The 24,803-nt window shown below is 34.0% G+C and overlaps 1 protein-coding gene across 1 annotated transcript in view; it reads left to right on the forward strand.

The window, feature by feature from the left end:
* The window catches only part of IMPA1 (inositol monophosphatase 1), a 48,738-nt gene that overhangs the window by 11,777 nt on the left and 12,158 nt on the right, over window positions 1–24,803 (forward strand). The window contains exons 2-5 of the mRNA XM_051969982.1: window positions 5,580–5,648; window positions 6,215–6,348; window positions 8,668–8,772; window positions 17,176–17,221. Of these exons, the coding sequence (XP_051825942.1) occupies window positions 5,586–5,648; window positions 6,215–6,348; window positions 8,668–8,772; window positions 17,176–17,221 (348 nt within the window). The 5' untranslated portion in view covers window positions 5,580–5,585. The remainder of the gene's footprint in view (window positions 1–5,579; window positions 5,649–6,214; window positions 6,349–8,667; window positions 8,773–17,175; window positions 17,222–24,803) is intronic.

The following is a 24,803-nucleotide window of genomic DNA, read 5'->3' on the forward strand; positions in this document are numbered from 1 at the left end:
ATGATTGTATGAGAAATAATAAAACAAGTTAAAAGAATGAAAAATAGATGAAAAAGTGAAATGTCATTGAAAAAAATAATCTGGAAAATAGCTTAAGGATACATAATTTAAGAATTGTTGGACTACCTAAAAGCTGATCAAGGGAAAATGCATAGTTGTTATATTTCAAGAAATTATGAAGAACTGCCCCATAATTTTAGAAAGAGAAGGTAAGATAGAAATGGAAAGAATCCACTGATTAGTGTCTGAAAGAGATTCCAAAATGAAAATCCCTGGGAAAATTATAGCCAAATTCCAGAGCTCCCATATCAAGGAGAAAATATTTCAAGTAGCCAGAAAGAAATCATTTAAATATCATAGAACCACAGTCAGGATCATTCAGTATTTAGCCCTTCTTGTGTTAAAGAAGTTAGAATATGAATATGAATAGAATATGAAGAGTTAGAATATGATACTCTAGAAAGCAAAGGAGCTGAGATTATAAGCAAGAATAACCTAGCCAACAAAATTGAGTATAATCCTTCTGATGAAATTTTAAAAAATCATTTAATGAAATAGAGGGCTTTCAAGTGTTTCTGATAAGAACAGAGCTGAATAGAAAATTTGACATTCAAACACAAGACTCCACAGAATCATAAAAAGGTAAACATGAAAAAGGTCACTAAGATTTTAATAAGGTTAAACTATAATCCTATATAAAAACTTTATCATCAGGGTAGTTATAAGAAGTTCACATAGAGGACACAAGTGTTAGTTGATTATATTGAAAAAAAAAATGGAATGAGAAAGAGATTTACTGGGACATGGGAGAAGGGAGAGGAAGAATGGGGAAAATTATCTCACTCTTCCTGTACAAGGAAGAGCTTTAATGGGCAGGGGGAATACTTGGAGGAGATGGGGGGGAGTGTCTGGATCTGTTCACAGGAGGACTTTGGTACCAGTCCGAACCCTGATCATGGATGAGGAATGAAGAGATGGGACTCAAGAGGATAGTCAAGTAGGAGTCCATTTATTCAAAGAGACCCTCAGTCTTACATACCATATACTCATATAATACAAATACATAATTATAGGGTACTGCACATGTGCAACTACATAAACAATTTGCTTTTGTGTGCAAATGTTTCCTTGCTATGTCAGTATAGTACGTGCCAAGGTGCATGTCTGCATACTCTGCTCCAAGTACAACAGAGGTTGTCATGCCCCTGACTTCACAGAAAGACTGAGATGCCTTACAGGGTATGGGGAGCTAAACCAGACACAACCAGATGGTTGTTCCTTACTGGACTAAAGAGTCTTATACCTCACCTGGGGTTCCGCAATATCTGTGGCCTTCAACAGGGCAACACTTGAACTTCACTGAAATGAGAATTGACTGAAAGAAGGAGAGTAGTAACAAAAGAGAGATTGGATTAGGAATGGCAATAGAAACAAAACATACTTGAGGAGGTTTAGGGTAATAACAGGATAGGTAGAATTGGATCTAGAGAAATACACTATTAGTAATCATAATTATGAATGTGAATGGGACAAACTCATCTCTAAAATGGAAGAGAATAACAGAATGGCTTAAAAACCATAACTAATATATTTGATACAAAAGGACATCTAGTTAAAATAAGAGGCTGATGCTGACTCAGACTTCAACTGAAGTAAAATAAAGCAGGGGATAGCAATCATGATCTCAGCAAAACAAAAAGACCTAGTTAAGAAACCAATCAGAGAAACTATATCACTCAAAAATACACAATGAAGTAATATCAGTAATATTTACCAAAATAGGTATCTAAAGAAGAAATTTAAAAAGAGGTACAGTAAAAAATAGTGAAACTATATACTATTTGCTACCCTTATTCCCAGAAATAGATAAATCTAACCATAAAATAAGAAATTGAAGAGATCCATAGAATTTTAGAGAAATTAAATGATAAACCTTTGGAAAAATTTGAGTAAGAATAGAAATGAGTATATATTTTTTTCCTTACCTATACATGGCATCTTCACAAAAACTGACTATTAGAGCATAAAAACTTAAGAGATACAGAAAAGCAGAAATTTTAAATGTACTCTCTTTAGACCATAAGTACAAGAAAAAGTACATTTAGTAAAGGACCCTGGAAGCATAGTTAAAAAAAAAAAAACCACCAACTCTGAGGTACCACCTTACATCTATCAGATAAGCTAATACAACAGAAAAGGAAAATTATAAGTATTGGAGGGTATGTGGAAAAAAATGGAACATTAATGAACTGTTGGAATTGTAAACGGATCTGACCCATTCTGAAGAGCAATTTGGAACTATGTCCAAAGTGCTGTACATATACTTTGGCCCAACAATACTATTTAAATCTATATCCCAAAGATTAAAAAAGGTGGGGGAGAACCTTTTTGTATAAAAATATTTATAGCTGCTCTTTTTGTGGTGGCAAAGAATTAGAAACAGATGTTAATCCACTAGAGAATAGTTACATAAGTTGTAGTATATGATTGTAATGGAGTATTACTATAAGAAATGACAAGCAGGATTTCAGAAAAACCTGGAATGACTTATATGGAACTGATGTAAACTGTGTAACTATGATACACATAATAACAGCAATATTATGTGGTGATCAACTGTGAATGATTTAGTTTAGTATTTCAGCAATATAATGATCCAGGACATTTCTAAAAGACTCATGATGAAAAATGCTATCTATCTTCAGAGAAAGAACTGATAACAGTCTGAGTGCAAATTGAAGCATGCTATTTTTCACTTTCTTTAGTTTTTTTTTTCACTTTTTTGTGTGTTTTTTTCCTTACACAGGATGAGTATTATGGAAACATGTTTCTTAGATTGTACATATATAACCAATTTCAAATTGCTTACTGTCTCAGGGCAAGGAGTAAAGATAAAGTGGGAGAAAATTTGGAACTCAAAATTTTAAACAATGTTAAACATTATTTTTACATATAATTTGGAAAAAATAAAATGTTATTCAAAAAATTTAATTGGATATTAAATTTAACCCTAAAAAATAAAATAGTAAAGTAGATAAATACTATTGACTAATTTGAATTAAAAAAAGAAAACCATGTTTACTAGTATCAAAAATGAAAAGTGGAATGAACCACCAAAGAAGATGAAATGTCCAGTTATATGCCAATAAAACTGAGTAAGTGAAATGGGAAATCACTCTGCAGATGATATAATGATATACTTATAAAGAACTCTAGAGAATCAACCAAAAATGTAGCCGAAGCAAGTGACAACTTTAGCAAAGTTTCAGGAGATAAAATAAATTCACATTAATCATTAGCATCTCAATATTATCAACACAACCCAGCAAGAAGAGATAGAAAATTTCTAATTAAAATACTTGAGACTTGACCTGCCAAGACAAAATCAGATGCTCTGAACACAATTACAAAACATTTCCCATAGAGACAGTTTTAAATAACTGGGAAAGTGTTAATTACACATAGGTAAGCTGAACCAATGGGATAAAAATGACAGTTTTACCCAAACTTGTTTATTTATTCATTGCCACATTAAACTATCAAAGAATTGTTTTGAAGATCTCCAAAAAAATAACTATTTACCTTGGAAGAGCAAAAGGTCAAGACTATCAAAGGAATCAATTAAATCCCCCCCCCAAAAAAAACACCCCAAACCAAAACAAAAAACATGAAGGAAGGTGGCCTAATAGTATCAGATTGCAAAGCCAAACAATCTGGTATTGGCTAAGAAATAGAGTGGTAGATCAATGGACTATATTAGATATATTTACTATAGAATAGTTAGTAATCTAGTGTTTGATAAACCTAAAGATTCAAGCTTTTTGGGAAATAATTCACTTTTTGAAAAAGATCACTGGGTAAACTGAAAAGCAATCTGGCAAAAGGAGACATAGACTAACATCTTACTTCATATAGCAAAATAAGGTCAAAATGGGTACATGATTTAGACACAAAAAGTGACATGAGCAAATTAGGGGAGCATGGAAAATTTAACCTGGCAGATCTGTGGTTATCCACAGTGAATGACCAAAAAAGGTGTGATAATTCAAAGCATAATGGATAATTTTGATTATGTGAAAATAAAAAGGTTTTGCACAAAAAATCATTGCAGCCAAAATTAAGAGAAAAGTAGGAAACTGGTAAATAATTTTTACAGGAAGTTTCTCTAGTAAAAGCTATTTGATAAATGGTCAAATAATATGACTAGGCAGTTTTTAGAAGAAATCAAAGTTAATTATAGCCCATATGAAAAAGTGTTTTCCTACTTCACATTTTTCACATTGACTAATATGACACAAAAAGAAAATGACAGATGTGGAAAACCAGGGACACTAATACACTATTTGAATTATGAATTGGTTCAACCATTTTAAGGGAACAATATAGCCCAAAGGGCTATAAAATTATGCATACCTTTTGACCCAGCACTACCTAGATCTGTATCCCAAAGAGATTGAAAGGAAAAGGAAAAGAACTATGTACAAAAATATTTATTTCAGCTCTTTTTGTGCAAAGGATTGGAAATTGAAGGAATGCCTATCAATTGGAGAACGACAGGATAAGTTGTGCCATATGATTTTGATGGAATACTATTTTACTATAAGGAATGATGAACTAGATGATTTTGGGGGGAAAAACAGAAAGACTTGTATGAACTGATGGAAAATGAAGTGAGCAGAACCAGGAGATCATTGTACATAGTAATAGCAATATTGTATTGATGAACAACTGAAAGATTTATCTGCTCTGATCAATATTATGAACCAAGACAATCACAAAGGATTCATTTTGAAAAATGCTATCCACATCTAAAAAGAAAACTTGGAAGTATTTTTTTACTTTTAAAATATTTCTTGTTTGGGGGGATAATATGGTTAATATAGAGATATATTTTGCATGATTTCATGTTTACAATTTGTATTGTTCACCTTTTCAATGGCTGAGGGAGGGGCTGGATGAAAGGAGAAAATTTGAAATTCAAAATTTAAAAAAGAAACGTAAAAATAAATAATAAATTTAGGTGAAATCTTAATAAGCCCTTGAAATTGATCAAGCATCATGGGATTTGGGTTCTGAATCCAATTCTCCCTGTGCAACAAGAGAATTGTTCGATTCTGCATACATATATTGTAACTAGGATATATTGCAACATATTTAACATATATAGGACTGCCTGCCATCTAAGGGAGAGGGTGGAGGGAGAAAGGGGAAAAATCGGAACAGAAGTTAGTACAAGGGATAATGTTGTAAAAAATTACTCTGGCATGGGTTCTGTCAATAAAAAGTTATTATAAAAATAAAAATAGAAATAAAAAAAGCATCATGGGATTAATAAGTATTTTCACTTTGCCCCATCCTAGTAAGTCACTCTACTTCTCTGTGTAATTACATTTTAAAATTTGGGGGTTGGAATATGTAATCTTTGAAATTACATGAATACAGAAGGTATCTTAAAATTTTATGAATTCCTAAATGAAGAAGGTAGTGACTCTGAACTTTTCAACAACATATTCTTCAGCTAGGATTAGGACTTTTGGGAATTTGTAGCTATCTTACATAATATCTTTAAATACATATAGGAGAAAATGGCCGATCCTTGGCAAGAATGCATGGATTATGCAATAACTCTCGCAAGAAAAGCTGGAGAGGTAAGTTGGGTTATATATACATTGATGGGTACACAATATATGTTGCTATTTTAAATGAGATTTTAAAAAATTAATGAAATTCATTTTTCTTTTGACTAAATATCACTTTTTAATTCAAAGAAATAATCCTTTCTCTCCTGGATTAAAATACTACTACTATAATAATGAAAAGATGACAGAATTGAGTCTAAAGTTCAGTATCTAAAACTGAACATGAATTTATGATATTGTAAAGAGTCTTGGAAAAAGCTTAGATTATAATCAGATGATATGACTTTTTAGTTTTACTTCTTCTGCTAATTAGCTGTGTGCCTTGATAAATTACTCTTTTCTTTAGACCTTGCTTTTGTTACTTATAAAATGAGGGAAGTGGTCAGCTTATCTTTAAAGTAGTCCTTCCAGCTACAACCTTCCTTCCATTATCTCTGAAGGATAATTTAATGTAATTTAAGGTAGATTATAGTAGATATTATTGAGTAGTAATTTCATGTTTCATACCATTTGTGTTTTTTTCTGGTAATTGTTCTTTTTTTTTTCAATGAGTTTACTCAAAACAATCTCTTTAGATGATTCGGGAAGCTTTAAAAAAAGAGATGGCTGTCATGATGAAGAGTTCTCCAGCAGATCTGGTTACAGCCACTGACCAAAAAGTTGAAAAAATGATGCTTTCTGCCATAAGAGAGAAGTTTCCTTCTCACAGGTATTTTTTTTTTTTCAATTTCAAGTATTGAAATACAGAGTATAAATACTGTAGAAATAGAAACAGGTGGAGTCATAATTAAATTCATTGGAATTTTTTTTTAGTTGTAGAGACCTCTGATAAGGAAGTTCCTTGTGCTAAGGCAAATTGGAAGCTACTTTGCCACTTATACTCCTAGAGTGTTGCTTGAGGTATTGAGTGGTTAAATGATCTACCCAGAGCCACATACCTAGAATTGGGAGAGGTGGGATTTGAATCCAGGTCACCTTGACTTGTAGGCCAGCTTTCTATCCATTAGGCTGGATGGCCTCTCTTTTGAAACTTCACTATCATATTTGCAATGGAACTTAATTAGTATAAGATCAGACTGTCTATTTTTGGCCCATGAAAGAAACTGGAAGGGTGATATAGATAAATGGAGGTTTTGTGTAGGAGTAAAGAAAATAACAACTCAAATACTGGCTGAAAAGCACTCAGGAAAGAAGGAGAAGTTGAAACTACTAGTGAGGAAGGAGGTGAGTTTCAAATCAAGGTAGGAAGACTTTCATGCTGTAGATAAAAGAGATTGACTTTATGAGGAGGAGAGAGGAAAAAACCCAGTTATACCTGTACAAGTAATTCAAGCTTTGGTTTCCTTTACCAGTGTTTATTCTTAGTGGTAATCACAGCCTTTTTGCATGAACAACAGCTATATCTTTAGCTATCAATTAGCAGACATTTATTAAATGCTTATTATGTTCTAGGCATGCTTAGTACAAAATGGGAAATGAATCTAGTAGCAACTGCAAAGAAGAGCTTTAAGAAAGGATTATAGAGTTAGACCTGGAGGAGATCTGAGAAGCCTCTGGTCCAACTACCTCACTTTAAAGATGAGGGAACTTGAGACCAGAAGTGAAGTGATGTGCCCAGGATAATTATATTAATTAGCTACATAATTCAGTCCCCAGATTCTTCATGGCACTTTGCCTTTGTATTTGTATTTGTATTTATCTAAGTTTTCCCCCTTTTACTAATGTTGATTTCGATCATTATATCCTGTCCTTATGTCACCATAAGGTAACCCTGCACCAGGTCTGCTCCAGGCAGAGAGAATGCTGCTGAAGTGAACTGAAATAGAAAAGAAAAGGAAGGTTTATAAAAGGGCAAAGACCCCACTGACTTGAGGATATGTGTTTATTTACATAAGATGCCTCTTTAATTTAGACAGATCCAGGCCAGGTACATATGCATAGTACCTTGAATGGTTGGTTTGATATCATACTGATTCTTATTCCTGTATTTTTGATGTTCTTTATGTTTTTATCTTTGTATCCAATGCACTTTTCAGTTTCTTGAACTCTGACTCCTACTAACTTTGCATTTATATTAAGTCCTATTAACTGTTTAAGAACTTGGATCTGCATGGAATTGGATCTGTGTTCTTATAGATCTCCAACAGCAGAGGAGAATGATGAATATGGGATTAGAGGAATTGGGTTCAAAATTCCAAGGAAAAAAAATTTACATCCAGTGTTTCTGAAAAGGCCTCATTTCTAAAATATATAGAGAATTGACTTAAGTTTATAAGAATACAAACTATTCCCCAATTGATAAATGGTCAAAAGAGGATTTGAACAGACAGTTTTCAAATGAAGAAATTAAAGCCATCTATTGTCATATGAAAAACTGCTCTAAATCACTATTGATTAGAAAAATTAAAATTAAGACAATTCTGAGGTACCATTTCACACCTCTCAGATTGGCTAAGATAATTGAAAAAGATATTGATAAATGTGGGAGGGGATGTGGGAAACTAAGGGTAGTCCTTTGGGCATAGTCACAAATTATTCTCCAGAATGGTTGGATCAGTTCAAAACTTCATCAACAATACATTACTGTTCTTGGTTTTTTCTTGTGGGTTTTGATTTCTTTTACCTCTTGATCTGATTTTTCTTGTGCAGCATGACAAATATGGAAATATGTTCAGGAAATTGCTTGCTGCCTATGCGGGGAGGGAGGAGGGAGAAAAATTTAAAGTACAAGGTTTTGCAAAGGTGAATGCTGAAAACTAATTTTGCATGTATTTTGGAAAAATAAAAATTTATTTTCAAAAATTCTAGCTTTGCTACTATAACCTGTTTGGCAGTAGGCAAGTCAACTCTCAGGCTTTCATTTATTCATTCTAAAATTAACATGTTGAACTAGTTGCCAATTGCAATTCTAAATCTGTAATTCTGAGTTTGTGAGATTTTGTGAGAGTAGACTGCTGAGTTTGTGTAATGTCTTTAAAAAAATTAAAGTAAAATGAACTTGGTAACATTTGGTATTCTTATCCTTTAGTTTCATTGGTGAAGAATCAGTGGCTGCTGGGGAATACAGTGTCTTGACTGATAATCCCACATGGATAATTGATCCTATTGACGGAACTACTAATTTTGTTCATAGGTATGTACCAGTCCAATAATACTACTATCAATACAATGAAAAAAATTTTTACCATGTTTTGTAAGAATCAAATGAATTAATGAGTATAAAGGGCTTTGTAAGCATAGGTTCTATATAATGTTAGCTTTTTTTTGTCATTGTTATTAATTCTTTTTCGTGCTGAATGCTATTGGGGTTTTTGTTTTGGGATTCTAAAACTTTTAACATTTCACCATGTAGAAAAATCATTGTCCTACTCACACTTCTTCAAAAAATAGTTAACTTTTACAAAATAATATTTAGGGTTGTTTTTAATAAATACTATTTGACTTTCTCAATCAGGAATCAGGAATGTAGTTATTAGGGTTATAAACTAATTCTATTTGTCACCAAATTGTCCCTTGGCTAGCTTATATTCCTTTGTAGAACCAAATGAAAATTTAAATATTGAACAAATTAGGGGATTATAATGCATATGAGGAAAAGGATAGTCAGAAGAGACACAAAATCTGAAAAGAATAGGGAGTTAGTATAGATTAGAAAGAATAGTAAAGAAAAGGATTTCAGGGAAATATAACCAATTACCATTAGATAATAATAAGATTAATATTAAATGAATAGTTCTTTTTGTTGTTTCTTTCTTTCTTTTTTTTTTTTAATGGAGATCAGACACTTATACTAAAAAGAGCATTGACTCAGGCATCAAGAAAACTGGATTAAATTCTCTGGCAGTTATTATCTATGTGACTTGGGCAAGTAGCTTAGCTTCCATGGACTTTAGTTTCATTTTTGTAAAATGGGAAGTTGGACTTGATGGCCTTTTGAGATACATAAGGTCCACAGTAGTTTTAGATCTATGATCTTTGTCATTGTCTCTCATCTCTCTTTACCTACACATACAAGATAGGGGTTGTCTTGAGTCTGTCCTGGCCCTTTCACTTATTGTCTATATGACCTTTGGCAAGTCATTCATCTCACAGAGTCTTAGTTTCCTCATTTATAAAAAGCAAGCTTTTGTTGTTCCTTCTGACCCTAAATATATAAACAATAAATAGCTTCAAAGGAGAAAGTATTTCCTGATCCTTTTTGTAATGCTTGGTAATACCTATGACCACACATGTGCTAAAGCCAGTTTCTTTTGATTCTTTACAGCTTATTGTTATGTTTTCATTGTGATCATTTACACCTCAAAAATTGGCAGGTGTTACAGCTCTAGGCTTAATTACATTGATAGACTTAAGAAAGTAATGGAGAAAATGTCAAACTTAAAAGAATAATCATATATCTCCTCTACATCCAAAGAGGGCTAATTATTAAGATTTACCAGCACAGCTCTGTCCTCCCGTCTTCTCCCATCTTCTCTGTTGAACTCCTTACTTTTCACATGTGATCCAATTCTAACTTTTAATTAGTGCTCTTGCTTTCTGGATCTTGTCTCTCTCCTAAGATAGTAGTTGATGTCTGTCCATAGTTGTCATTTTCTTTTTGGCCTGTTCTCTGATATCATCAGTGTTGGACTCTTTCCACTAATGTAGGTCAACAATTTTTTGAAATTTAGTCTTAGAGAATTTCCTGGGAATACTGAAAGATTAAATGACTTGCCTTTGGTTATATACTTGTGTGCCAGAGGTAGATTTTGAACCCAGTCTTTCCTGACTCTACTGCCTATCATAGAGATGACTATGGAATCCTAAATAGCTAATTCTGATTTTTGTTACTGCTCCTCCCAGAAGTGGCACTTTAGTTCAACAAACAACTTCTTCAACAAAATTCAATATTAATCTAAATCTCAGTTATATTAAATAATAAATGCCTTTATTGGTATTGAATAATAGTATTGTGGCTTTGCTAGAATGTAAAGAAATCTTTTGTTTTGAGATTTAAAATTACAAAAAAGCTAGTATTTTCCCCTCCTAATAGTTTAAAGGGATTCTGAAAATAATTTAGTCATAGTGGCAATGTACTTGTCAACTTGTTCAAATCAAGTCAGCAAACATTTATTAAGTATTCTGTTGTGCATCAGACACTATGTTAAAACCTGGGGATACAAAGAAAGGCAAAAAGTAGTTCCCATTTTCAAGGCACTCTTGACTAATGAGGGAAACAACATGCAAACACCTATGTACAAATGATACATATAGAATAAATTGGGAAAAGACACTAAGGTAAGAAGGATTGAAAAAGGCTTCTTACAGAAGATAGAACTTTATTTGAGTCCTAAAGGAATCCAGGAAAGCCAAGAAGCAGAGATGAAGAGGAAGAGCATTCTAGGCCTGGGGGTTAGACAGTGAAAATTCCCAGAATCAGGAGATGAGTGTCACTAGATTGCATAGTATAGAGGTGTAGGGGAGGGAAGGGAGTAAGATATAAGAAGACTGGAAATTTGGGTGCCATATTCTGAAGCTCTTTAAAAGTGAAACAGATTATTTTACATTTGCTCCAGGAAGGAGCCACAGGAATTTATTGAATAGAAGAATGTCATGGTCAGATGTGTACTTTAGAATAATCAATTTGACAGTTGAATGGAGGAAGAATTAATTGATTTAGAAAGACATTTAAAGTAAGGAGACCAATTAGCAGGCTATTGCAGATAGTCAAGTGTGAAGTGATATTGTAAAGTAATTGCAGTATCAGAAGAGAGAAGAGATGTTAGAAGAGATGTTAGATGTTAGAAATGTTAAAGGCACTTATTAAACCTTTAAGACTTAATAGAACAAGATTTGACACTTGATGGCATATGGTGTGAGAGAGAGTGAGAAGTTAAGAATGATACCTAGGTTGTCAGTTTGGATACCTGGAAGATGATGGTACTCTTGACAGTAATAGGGAAATTGGAAAGAGGGGAGGATTTGGAGTGAAAGATTACTTCAGTTTTGGACATGTAGAGTTCAGGATACTTATGAATAGACATCCAATTCAACATGTCTAATAAGCAGTTGGAGATGTGAACCTGGAGGTCAATAGAAGGATAGGATTATACATGTAGATCTGAAAATCATCTGCCCAGGGACAATAATTGAGTCTATCACTACTGCTGAGCTCATCAAGTGAAATAGTATATATAGAGAGAACAGACATATCTTCCTCATATACATATACCCTGGGGGATTATCTGTCTTTATCTGATGTAATCCAGCTCCTGCTTCTTGCCTTCATACAGGGCATACTTCTATACCATACTTCCTTTTACAAAGAAAAACTTTTAACCTCTTCTTCCTTTAATGATGTAAATGTTTTTATCCACCAAATTCAGAATTGGCTAATAAAAGATTAACATTATTCTTCTATGAGAGAAGAAAGCAGGCTTTAGTTGCAAAACCAAAAGATCATTTATTATTATTTTTAAAGTGTTTTATTGATAATAATTTATCTTTTTATCACTGTCTTTTGGGGGGGGGGTGTTTCTTTCTTCACCTATTACAATCCGAATTGTCATTACAAAGAAAAACAGTTAAATAAGAAATATTAGTATTTAGTCAATAGTCAATCAAACAAGTCTTTACCATGTGGCAAGCATGATGCTAAATAATGAAGATACTTATAGAAAAAAAATACAGTCTCTACTCAAGGAGTTTACATTCTAATAGAGGAATAAACATAAAAGTAATCTGAAAGGAGAGGAAGGTCTGGAAGGCAAAGGTTTTCCCAATCAGAGGTAGATACACTGGGGTGGAGGTATTTCTGATGTGTGGATTCCAGGGCTGTAGGTGAGGATTCAGGATGAAGTGCTGAGGCTTGGTAGAATTCCCACTTGACTCTATATAATATTCTCTTGGTAATTTTCTGCCTCTCTGTTGTGAGGAGGGTGGTATCTTTCATTACCTGTTCTCCTAAACCATCATTTTTTTTCTTCAGCTAAGCAATAAACATTTATTAAGCACTTACTAAATGTTAGGCATTCCTGAGCACTAGATACAAAAAGAGGCAAAAGAAAGTTCCTTCCTTCAAGAAGTTTTCAGTGTAACAAGAGAGACAACAAGGTTACAAATATGTACAAAAAAAGCTATAAATAGGATAAAAAGAAAATAATTAAAAGAGAGAAGACATTGGAATTAAGAAGTATTAGGGAAGGCTTTCTGTAGAAGGTAGCTCTTTACTTAGTAAGGAAGGAAGGGAGATAAGTAGTTGGAGGTGAGGGAAATCATTCTAGGACAGCCAGAGGAAAATGCTTGGAACTACAAGATGTAATATTTTTGTCAAATATCCAGAAGATCAGGATCATTAGATGGAAGAATACTTGTTGGGTAGGAAGGTATAAGAAGATTGGAAAAGTAGGATGAGGTTAAATTATGAAGGGGTTTGAATGCCCAGAGCATTCTGCATTTGCTCCTGTAGGCAGTAGAGAGACTAGAGTTTATTGAGTGGGAGAGAGGATAACATGATCGGATCTGAACTTGAGAAAAATCATTTTAGTGACAGAATGGAGGATAAATTGGATGGAGGGAGGCAGATCCACCAGCAGGCTATTATGCTAATGCAGTTGTGAGGTGATGAGGGCCAGCGGTAGAGTCTCGGCAATGTATGAGTGAGAAAGGGACATATTCGAGAAATATTCAAGAGGTGAAATTGACAGACCTTGGCAACTGCTTGGATACGGAGGGATGAGAGTTGGTGACTCCTAGGTTGTGAGCCTGAGGATCTGTCAGAATAGTAGTGCCCTTTAAAGGGAAATTAATACATTGCGGGGAGGTTTAGGTTGAAAGATAATGAGTTCATTTTAGATATAAAGAGTTTAAGATATCTACTGGACATCTAGTTTGAGAAGTCTGAAAAGAAGTTAGAGATGTGAGATTGGAGATGAGAAGAAAGATTGGGGCAGGAAAGATCGATTTGAGAATCATCTGCATGAATATGATAATCCATGGGTCTTAATAAGATCACCAAGTGAAGGATCACCAAGACAAGGACCCAGGACAGGATGAAGTGGGAAATCTATATTTAGAGGCAATGATCTGGATGAGGATCCAGCAAAGAAAACTGGGAAAGAGCAGTCTGATAGATAGGAGAAAACCAGGGAAGAGAAGTCATTAATAGAGTCAAAAACTACAGAGAAGTCAGGGAAAATGAAGATTGAGAAAAGACTATTGTATCTGAAAACTATGAGAATTACCTTGGAGAGCAGTTTAAGTGGAAGGATAACATTGGAAGCCAGATTATAATGTGTTAAAAAGAGAATGAGAGAAAAGTGGAGGCACTTATTGTAGGTGGCTTTTTTGAGGAGTTCATTTATAATGGGCAGAAGAGATAAAGGACGATAGTTAAAAGGGGTAGAAGGATCAAATGAGAGTTATTTTTTTTTTTCAGGATAGGGGAGTTATGAGCATGTTTACAGGCTGTAGAAAATCAGCCAGACAGGGAAAAACTGAACATGTGAAAGATTGGAAATGACAAAAGGGGCAGTCTGTTGAAGGAAAGGAGATAGAGTGGGATCACTTGAGTAAGTAGAGGTGTTAATATTAGTAAGAAGTAAATCCACTTCTTAAAGGAAGAGTTAATAGGACAACCTTTCTGAGTGATAGGAGATAAGGAAGAGGGAGTTTTGGTGAATGGCCTTAATTTTTTCTATAAAATATGAGACAAGTTTTCAGCTGAGAGTGATAAAGTGATATTTAGTGATATTTTCTGTTACTTTAAAAAAAAAAACTTTTAAAAAAGTTTTGTTTTGGGTTACATTTTAAGTTTCAGCTTCCTCCCTCCCTTCTTCTGCACTTTGCCCTAGAGAAGATCATATGCATACTTCTTCTGATCAGTTATTTCTCTGGAGGATTTGAACTCAGGTCCTCCTGACTTCAGGACTGGTGCTTTATCCACTGTACTACCTAGCTCCCTACTTCACCCTCCCCCTCACTTAATTCTTAAAACAACATTGCTGCTCCTATATACAATGTTATCTTGGTTCTATATGCTTACTTCATTTTTCATTATTTTATTCAAATCTTCCCATACATTTTAAAATCAGCTTTGTTATTTTAATTTCTTAGCAATCTATCAGTCATATAGCACAATTTGGTGAGCCATTTCCCAAACTATGGGCATCCCACCTCAAAGAGAACTGGTATAAATATTTTGCTCTGATCATCTGGGGAGATAAGCCTGAGTAGTATTATTGCATCAAAAGATATGCATAATTTTATAATTTTTTATACATATTGCACATTGCTCTTCAAAATGATCACATAAATTTACAGTTCTACCAGTAGTTTATTAGTGTACTACTTTTTACATATCTCTTCCACTGTTTGCCATTTTCCTTTTCTATCATTTTAAGCTATCTATTAGGTGTCAGATATTTTAAAGTTTTAATTTGCATTTCTTTAACTAATAATGATTATATATAGCTTTGATTTCTTTTTCCAAAAGTTGCCTGTTCATATCCTTTAATCACTTATCAACTAGGGAATGACAGTGACTCATTCTTATAAATTTGACAGAGTTCCCTATATGGTAGAACTTTATCTGAAAAATTGTTTACAAAATTCCTTTCCTCCCTTCAATTTTTGCTTTCCTTTTAATCTTGGCTACGTTAGTTTTATTTGTACAAAACCTTAAAAACCCTTTTTAATTTAATGTAATCAGACTTAATCATTTTATTTCTCATAGTGCTTTCTATCTTTTAAATCTAGTAATATTTTCCATTGGTCACTTTAAAAAATTTTTCAGTACTATTTTATTTTTCTAAATAGTATAGATAGCTTTCATTCTTAATTTTTGTATAACTTTGTGTTCCAAATTTTTCTCCCTTTATCCCTTACCTCCCCCTTCTCCAAGAGAGCACATAATTTGATGTATATTAAATATGTGCAGTTCTTTTAAACATAATTCCATATTTTTCATGTTGTGCAAGAAAAATTGGATCAAAAGAGAAAAATCATGAGAAAGAAAAAAAAAAACAACAAACAAAATAGATGAAAATGCTATGTTTCGATTCATATTCAGTCTCCATAGTTTTCTCTCTGGAAACAAACAGTATGTTCCATCCTAAGTCTGTTGGAATTGCCTTGAATCTTATCAGTAATTCGGGCTTATACCCCAAAGAGATACTAAAGAAGGGAAAGGACCTATATGTGCCAAAATGTTTGTGGCAGCCCTGTTTGTAGTGGCTAGAAGCTGGAAAATGAGTGGATGCCCATTAATTGAGTTGAGTAAGAATGGTTGAGTAAATTGTGGTATATGAACGTTATGGAATATTATTGTTCTGTAAGAAATGACCAGCAGGATGAATACAGAGAGGACTGGAGAGATTTACATGAACTGATGCTAAGTGAAATGAGCAGAAGCAGGAGATCATTATATACTGTATGAGGATGTATTCTAATGGAAGTGAATAAAGAGATCTAATTCAGTTTCAATTGATCAAGGATGGACAGAAGCAGCTACACCCAAAGAAAGAACACTGGGAAATGAATATAATGAATATAAACTGCTTGCATTTTTGTTTTTCTTCCCGGGTTATTTATGCCTTCTGAATCCAATTCTCCCTGTGCAACAAGAGAACTGTTCGGTTCTGCACACATATATTGTAACTAGGATATACTGTAACTTATTTAATATGTATAGGACTGCTTGCCATCGGAACAGAAGTGAGTATAAGGGATAATGTTGTAAAAAATTACCCTGGCATGGGTTCTGTCAATAAAAAGTTATTTAAAAATTAAAAAAAAAAGAAAAAGAAAAAAAAGAATCTTATCAGTAATTCTTTTTTTTTTTTTGTTTTGAACTTACCAATGATCATTTTCACATATAAAGAAACAAAAAAGAGTATTGGATATGGAATTGTGAATCTCCATTGTGATCAGCCATTAACAGATTTAAAAGGTAGTTCTCAAGCTGCCTCCTCTCCTGGAATTTCTTTCATTCTCTTTTGTAAATTTGAAATATATTCTATTGATTTTTTTTCTTTCTTTTTCTTTTGAAATCATTATTATTGCCCCCCTTTTTTCCTCCTCAAAATCTAAAAGCTCTTCTTTGTGATAGATAAGTACAATCAGGTAAATGGAATCTGTACTTTAGACATCTCTAAAAATGTATATTTCATTCTTTATCTCTAGTTCATCACCTCTCTATTTATACTTAATATACTTAATATACATCATCTTGAAGATTCTTGGAAAGAATTAATTTTTAATAATTCAATTGTCCTGACAAAGAGAAAGTAGCTTTTAATTTGAAATAAAGTCAGAATAGTTCAAAACTCTATTTATTTATGAGAAATGTTTATTAAGTCATTTAAAAATAAAACTAAAAGATTATTGTATCATATTAGTTTTTCTTCTGTAGAAAAAAGCACATAATATTTTGCCTTTTTTCCATATTATTTGAAGCTGTCAGTATAGAATTGTGCATAGCTTTGCAAACGGGTCTGATCAAAAAAAACTTATTTATTTGGAATATTTGTTATCTTTCTTGTTTTTTTTTTTTTTAAAGATTTCCATTTGTAGCTGTTTCCATTGGCTTTGTTGTGGGGAAAAAGGTATGTAGGTATTTAAAATTTATAGGCATTGAAATCTGTCTTGAATTATGAAATATTATTTTCTTGGAAAAAGATTTCTGAGTTTCACTGTAATTGGTTAATGTATATATATAAACAATATACATACCTAGTATTGTACATGAAAATAATTATTAATTATTATTACATATCTTTGCAATGAATAAAATTAGAATTAGCCTTCAAATATTTTAATAACTTCCAAGAAAAATGTGTGGACTTTTTGCTTAGTCTAAACCTGTTTATTTGATTTTGTAAATGTGGGTTCTTTAAATAAAGATAAAGAGGGATTGACTGCAGATGTGATTTGATAGATTTTGAATAAATATAAAGGCTTTCCTGACAAGGAAGTATTATGAAACAACAGAATTAACTTTTACATTAGGCTTTTTCACCAGATTAATCTACAGATATTCATTGGGTACCTGTTACCTGCAAAGTATAATGAGCATATAAAAAAAATGGAAGACTCTAGCTCCTGCTTACCAGGAATTTACATTAAGTGAGGAGATAAAAATATATATATATATATATATATATGTGTGTGTGTGTGTGTGTGTGTGTGTGTGTGTGTGTGTGTGTAAGTATATACTTACACGTGTAAGTATATATATATACTTACACACACACACACACACATATATATATATATATATATGTTTATGTTCAAATATAAGACACCGTGTTATAAAAAAGGACAAGAGATGGTAGATACAAGAATTCAGATGGAGGAGAATTTGTCTGGGATAATTAAGGAAGACGTCATTGAGGAGATGCTATTTGAACTGTATAGGATTTGTGCATAGTTAGAAGTGGGGACAATATTGAAGAAACAGAAAATAAATTAGGAACAAGGGCACAAAGTTGGAAAAATAAAATGTATGTTCACAAATGTTGGGACTACTAGAATGGTTTGGTTGAATGAAGAATTTGTATAGAGGACTAATGAAAGACAAAAGGAAGAGAAAGTAGGCAGAATAGAATGGGCATTAGAAGGGATCTTAGAGGTCATCTAGTCCTTCAATTTATATACAAAGAAACTAAAATTTCAGAGTTGTTTAGCGGTTTACCCCTTGACAGAGCTGAGATTTGAATCTAGGTCCTTTGACTCCAATTTTACTGTGTTTAACCATATATACTACACTGCTTCTTTTAACTTGGAGCCATATTAGAAAGGATCTTGAATGCTAAATTAAGGACTTTGGGATTTATATTCTGAGAATGAGAAACTGTTGTAGTTTTCAACAAGGAAGTGACATGAGCAAATTAATATTTATTGTGGTAGTAATAAGCAGCATAAATTGGTGAGGTGATCCCTTATCAATCTATGTACAGATCATTACAAATAATTGCTATCAGGCCCCCTTCTATTTATTTCATTTAGATTATAAACTCCTAACAGTGGATACTGCCTTAGAATTTCTTTTTATTCTCTTCATAATCTAGCATAGATAGTACTTTTGTCAGTTAAGTGAATTTTTATTACGTTTTTACTATATATTAGGCATTGTGCTAATATATAGAGGAGAGAAGGAGGGAGAGTGAGACACAAAAAACAAGAAGCTTCCATTCAAATGACAGAGACCACATACAAATAGTAAACTCTCAATGAGATTGCACTGACTGATTATTAGTAATGAAAGGCCTTTAGAGTTTTCTTAAATCATGGCCAACTCTTACATATAAATGTTTGGTTTTAGGTAGGAAGTGTGAAGAAAGCTTCAGGAAATTTCTATAATAATTAGTTTGAGCCAGGAAGGGTATAATATAAGAAGATGCGTGGGGCCTAAACTTCCAATTTAGAATCACAGATGACTTCCGGTTAAGATGGCGGAGAGGAGGCTCACAGTTGCATAAGCTCCGCGCTTTCTCTCACTATCCACTTCATTACAAGCCTCTGAATCAATGCTTGACTGAAAAAAACCCACAAATAGTTACCAAGAGAAGCCATCCTTGAGATCCGCCAAGAAAGGTCTGTCTTTACTGGAGGGCTGGGGCGGTTTTAGATCGGGCGCAGGCGGCGGGCAGCGGCAGTGAGGGCACAGGAGCAGACTGGAGAGGGGGTGGAGAGTGATCGTAGCCGTCTCTGCGGGGAGAGCTTCGCTACAGGTTTGGAACCTGCAGCAAGTCAACAGCCCAGCAGAGAAGCTAAAAACACCGGGGCTGAAAAACACAACCGCAAACAGCTGGAGTCTCTCAGGACCTGGCCGCCCCCCCTTCCCCCCCTCAGTGACTCAGCACGCTTTGGGATCTCAGAGCGCAGGCGCAGCACAGTCCTGCTAGTGCCTCACTGCTGCCCCCTGCAGTCTGTAGAAGAAGCTCGATAACACACCCAGCCCCCCCCCAAAGAAAGACTCCAGTTTTTTCTGTTTTTCTTTGGTAGTTTGTCTCTGATTAATAGACAGAATGAGCAAGAAGCTGAAGAGGACTTTAACCCTTGACAGCTTCTACACAGATAGAGAGCAGACTCTAAATCCTGAGGAGACTAAAAACAGGCAGTCCCCAGGTGATTCCCCAAAGGAGGAGATCGTCTGTTCCTCAGCACAGATGAACCTCATAGAAGTGATTAAAAAGGCTCTCACAAGGGAGCTAGAAGAAAAATGGGGAAAGCAGAGTGAGGCTTGGCAAAAGGAGAAGGAAGCTTGGGAAAAGGAGAGGGAGGCTTGGCAAAAGAGCCTGGAGAAGTCAGTTAAAGAGAGAGTGGATAAAGAAGTAAAATCCTTGAAAAATAGGATTAGTGAACTGGAAACAGAAAACAGCTCTCTAAAAAACAAAATTGGCGAAATGGAAAAAAATTCCACAGAACAAAAGAACTCAATTAGACAATTAGAGAAAGATTTTAAAAAAGTGAGTGAAGAGAATACTTCACTGAAAATCAGAATTGAACAAGTGGAATTGAATGACTCTAGGAGACAAGAAGAATCAGTCAAGCAAATCCAAAAAAATCAAACAATGGAGAAAAATGTGAAATACCTTCTGGGGAAGACAACAGACCTGGAAAACAGATCCAGGAGAGACAATCTGAGAATCATTGGACTCCCAGAAAAACATGATGAAAAAAAGAGCCTGGACACTGTCTTCCAGGAAATTATCAAAGAGAACTGCCCAGAAGTCATAGGAACAGAGGAAAAAATAAACATTGAAAGGATTCATCGATCACCCACTGAAAGGGATCCTAAAATCAAAACACCAAGGAATATAGTGGCCAAATGCCAGAACCCTCAGATGAAAGAAAAAATATTGCAAGCGGCTAGAAAAACCCAATTCAAGTATCAAGGAGCCACAATAAGGATCACCCAGGATCTGGCAGCATCCACATTAAAAGATCGAAGGGCCTGGAATATGATATTCCGAAAGGCTAAGGAACTTGGTATGCAACCAAAAATAACTTACCCAGCGAGAATGAGCATCTTTTTCCAGGGAAGAAGATGGACATTCAACGAAGTAAGCGAATTTCATCTATTTCTGATGAAAAAACCAGAACTTAACAAAAAGTTTGATCTACAAATATAGAACTCAAGAGAAATCTAAAAAGGTAAAGATTAATCTTGGGAACTATATTTTGACTATATAGATGTATAAAGAATACATGTATACCTTGTTCTAGAAATTGATGTGGAAAGGACATTGTACCAGAAAAAGGGTAAAGTGGGGGTAGTACATCTCATGAAGAGGCATAGGAAACCTATTATATCTGAGAGAAAGAATGGAGGGGGATGAATATAGTGGGTATCTTACTGCCTTCAGAATTGGCTTTAAGTGAAAAATCTTAAGACATATTCAATCTATGGTGAAACTTCTCCCATCTCATTGAAAAGTGAGAAGGGAAAAGTGGAAAGGGAAGGAATAAGCTAAGCGGAAGGGAATACGGGAACTGGGAGGGAAAGGGGTAAGATAGGGGGAGGAACTCTAAGGCGGGGGGAGGGACACTAAAAAGGGAGGGCTGTGAGAAGCAAGGGGTGCTCACAAGCTTAATACTTGGAAGGGGGGAAAGGGGAAAGAAGGGAGGAAAGCATAAACCGGGGTTAACAAGATGGCAAGTAATACAGAATTGGTCATTCTAACCATAAACGTGAACGGGGTAAACTCCCCCATAAAGAGGAAGCGGTTAGCAGAATGGATTAAAAGCCAGAATCCTACAATATGTTGTTTACAGGAAACACACCTGAAGCGGGGAGATACATGCAGGTTAAAGGTAAAAGGTTGGAGCAAAATCTACTATGCTTCAGGTGAAGTCAAAAAAGCAGGGGTAGCCATCCTGATCTCAGATCAAGCTAAAGCAAAAATTGACCTAATTAAAAGAGATAAGGAAGGACACTATATCTTGCTAAAGGGTAGCATGGATAATGAAGCACTATCTATATTAAACATATATGCACCAAGTGGGGTAGCATCTAAATTCTTAAAAGAGAAACTAAGAGAGCTGCAAGAAGAAATAGACAGTAAAACTATAATAGTGGGAGATCTTAACCTTGCACTCTCAGAATTAGATAAATCAAACCAGAAAATAAATAAGAAAGAAGTCAAAGAGGTAAACAGAATACTAGAAAAGCTAGATATGATAGATCTCTGGAGAAAATGTAATGGAGACAGAAAGGAATACACTTTCTTTTCAGCAGTTCATGGAACCTATACAAAAATTGACCATATATTAGGACATAAAAACCTCAAACTCAAATGTAGTAAGGCAGAAATAGTAAATGCATCCTTTTCAGACCACGATGCAATGAAAATTACATTCAACAAAAAAGCAGGGGAAGTAGACCAAAAAATAATTGGAAACTAAATAATCTCATACTAAAGAATGATTGGGTAAAACAGCAAATCATAGACATAATTAATAACTTCACCCAAGAAAACGATAATAATGAGACATCATACCAAAATGTATGGGATGCAGCCAAAGCGGTAATAAGGGGAAATTTCATATCTCTAGAGGCCTATTTGTATAAAATAGAGAAAGAGAAGGTCAATGAATTGGGTTTGCAATTAAAAATGCTAGAAAAGGAACAAATTAAAAACCCCCAGTCAAACACTAAACTTGAAATTCTAAAAGTAAAAGGTGAGATCAATAAAATTGAAAGTAAAAAAACTATTGAATTGATTAATAAAACTAAGAGTTGGTTCTATGAAAAAACCAACAAAATAGACAAACCCTTAGTAAATCTGATTAAAAAAAGAAAGAGGAAAATCAAATTGTTAGTCTTAAAAATGAAAAGGGAGAACTCACCACTAACGAAGAGGAAATTAGAGCAATAATTAGGAGTTACTTTGCCCAACTTTATGCCAATAAATTCGACAACTTAAATGAAATAGAAAAATACCTCCAAAAATACAGCTTGCCCAAACTAACAGAGGAAGAAGTAAATATCCTAAACAGTCCCATCTCAGAAAAAGAAATAGAACAAACTATCAATCAACTCCCTAAGAAAAAATCCCCAGGACCAGATGGATTTACATGTGAATTCTACCAAACATTTAAAGAACAATTAACTCCAATGTTATATAAACTATTTGAAAAAATAGGGATTGAAGGAGTCCTACCAAACTCCTTTTATGACACAGATATGGTACTGATACCTAAACCAGGTAGGCTGAAAACAGAGAAAGAAAATTATAGACCAATCTCCCTAATGAATATTGATGCTAAAATCTTAAATAAAATATTAGCAAAAAGATTCCAGAAAATTGTCACCAGGATAATACACTATGACCAAGTAGGATTTATACCAGGAATGCAGGGCTGGTTCAATATTAGGAAAACTATTAGCATAATTGACTATATCAATAACCAAACAAACAAAAACCACATGATCATCTCAATAGATGCAGAAAAAGCATTTGATAAAATCCAACATCCATTCCTAATAAAAACACTTGAGAGCATAGGAATAAATGGACTTTTCCTTAAAATAGTCAGGAGCATATATTTAAAACCATCAGTAAGCATCATATGCAATGGGGAAAAACTGGAACCTTTCCCAATAAGATCTGGAGTGAAGCAAGGTTGCCCACTATCACCATTATTATTTAATATCGTATTAGAAACACTAGCCTCGGCAATAAGAGTTGAGAAAGATATAAAAGGAATTAGAGTAGGCAATGAGGAAACCATACTATCACTCTTTGCAGATGATATGATGGTATACCTAGAGAACCCCAGAGATTCTACCAAAAAGCTATTGGAAATAATTCATAATTTTAGCAAAGTAGCTGGCTACAAAATAAATCCCCATAAATCCTCAGCATTTTTATACATCACCAACAAAACCCAACAGCAAGAGATACAAAGAGAAATTCCATTCAGAATAACTGTTGATACCATAAAATATTTGGGAATCTATCTACCAAAGGAAAGTCAGGAATTATATGAGCAAAATTATAAAAAAGTCTCCACACAAATAAAGGCAGACTTAAATAATTGGAAAAATATTAAGTGCTCTTGGATCGGCCGAGCAAACATAATAAAGATGACAATACTCCCTAAACTAATCTATTTATTTAGTGCTATACCAATCAGACTTCCAAGAAAATACTTTATTGATCTAGAAAAAATAACAACAAAATTCATATGGAACAATAAAAAGTCGAGAATCTCAAGGGAATTAATGAAAAAAAAATCAAATGAAGGTGGCCTAGCTGTACCTGATCTAAAATTATATTATAAAGCAGCAGTCACCAAAACCATTTGGTATTGGCTAAGAAATAGATTAGTGGATCAGTGGAAAAGGCTAGGCTCACAAGACAGAATAGTCAATTATAGCAATCTAGTGTTTGACAAACCCAAAGCCCCTAACTTCTGGGAAAAGAATTCATTATTTGATAAAAACTGCTGGGATAATTGGAAATTAGTATGGCAGAAATTAGGCATGGACCCACACTTAACACCATATACCAAGATAAGATCAAAATGGGTCTATGACCTAGGCATAAAGAACGAGATTATAAATAAATTAGAGGAACATAGAATAGTTTATCTCTCAGACTTGTGGAGGAGAAAGAAATTTGTGACCAAAGATGAACTAGAGACCATTACTGATCACAGAATAGAAAATTTCGATTACATCAAATTAAAAAGCCTTTGTACAAATAAAACTAATGCAAACAAGATTAGAAGGGAAGCAACAAACTGGGAAAACATTTTCACAGTTAAAGGTTCTGATAAAGGCCTCATTTCCAAAATATATAGAGAACTGACTCAAATTTATAAGAAATCAAGCCATTCTCCAATTGATAAATGGTCAAAGGATATGAACAGACAATTTTCAGAGGATGAGATTGAAACTATTACCACTCATATGAAAGAGTGTTCCAAATCATTATTGATCAGAGAAATGCAAATTAAGACAACTCTGAGATACCACTACACACCTGTCAGATTGGCTAAGATGACAGGAAAAAATAATGATGAATGTTGGAGGGGATGCGGGAAAACTGGGACACTAATGCATTGTTGGTGGAGTTGTGAACGAATCCAACCATTCTGGAGAGCAATCTGGAATTATGCCCAAAAAATTATCAAAATGTGCATATCCTTTGATCCAGCAGTGTTTCTATTGGGCTT

Source organism: Antechinus flavipes, chromosome 1, assembly GCF_016432865.1.
Source record: "Antechinus flavipes isolate AdamAnt ecotype Samford, QLD, Australia chromosome 1, AdamAnt_v2, whole genome shotgun sequence".
Classification (NCBI taxonomy): domain Eukaryota; kingdom Metazoa; phylum Chordata; class Mammalia; order Dasyuromorphia; family Dasyuridae; genus Antechinus; species Antechinus flavipes.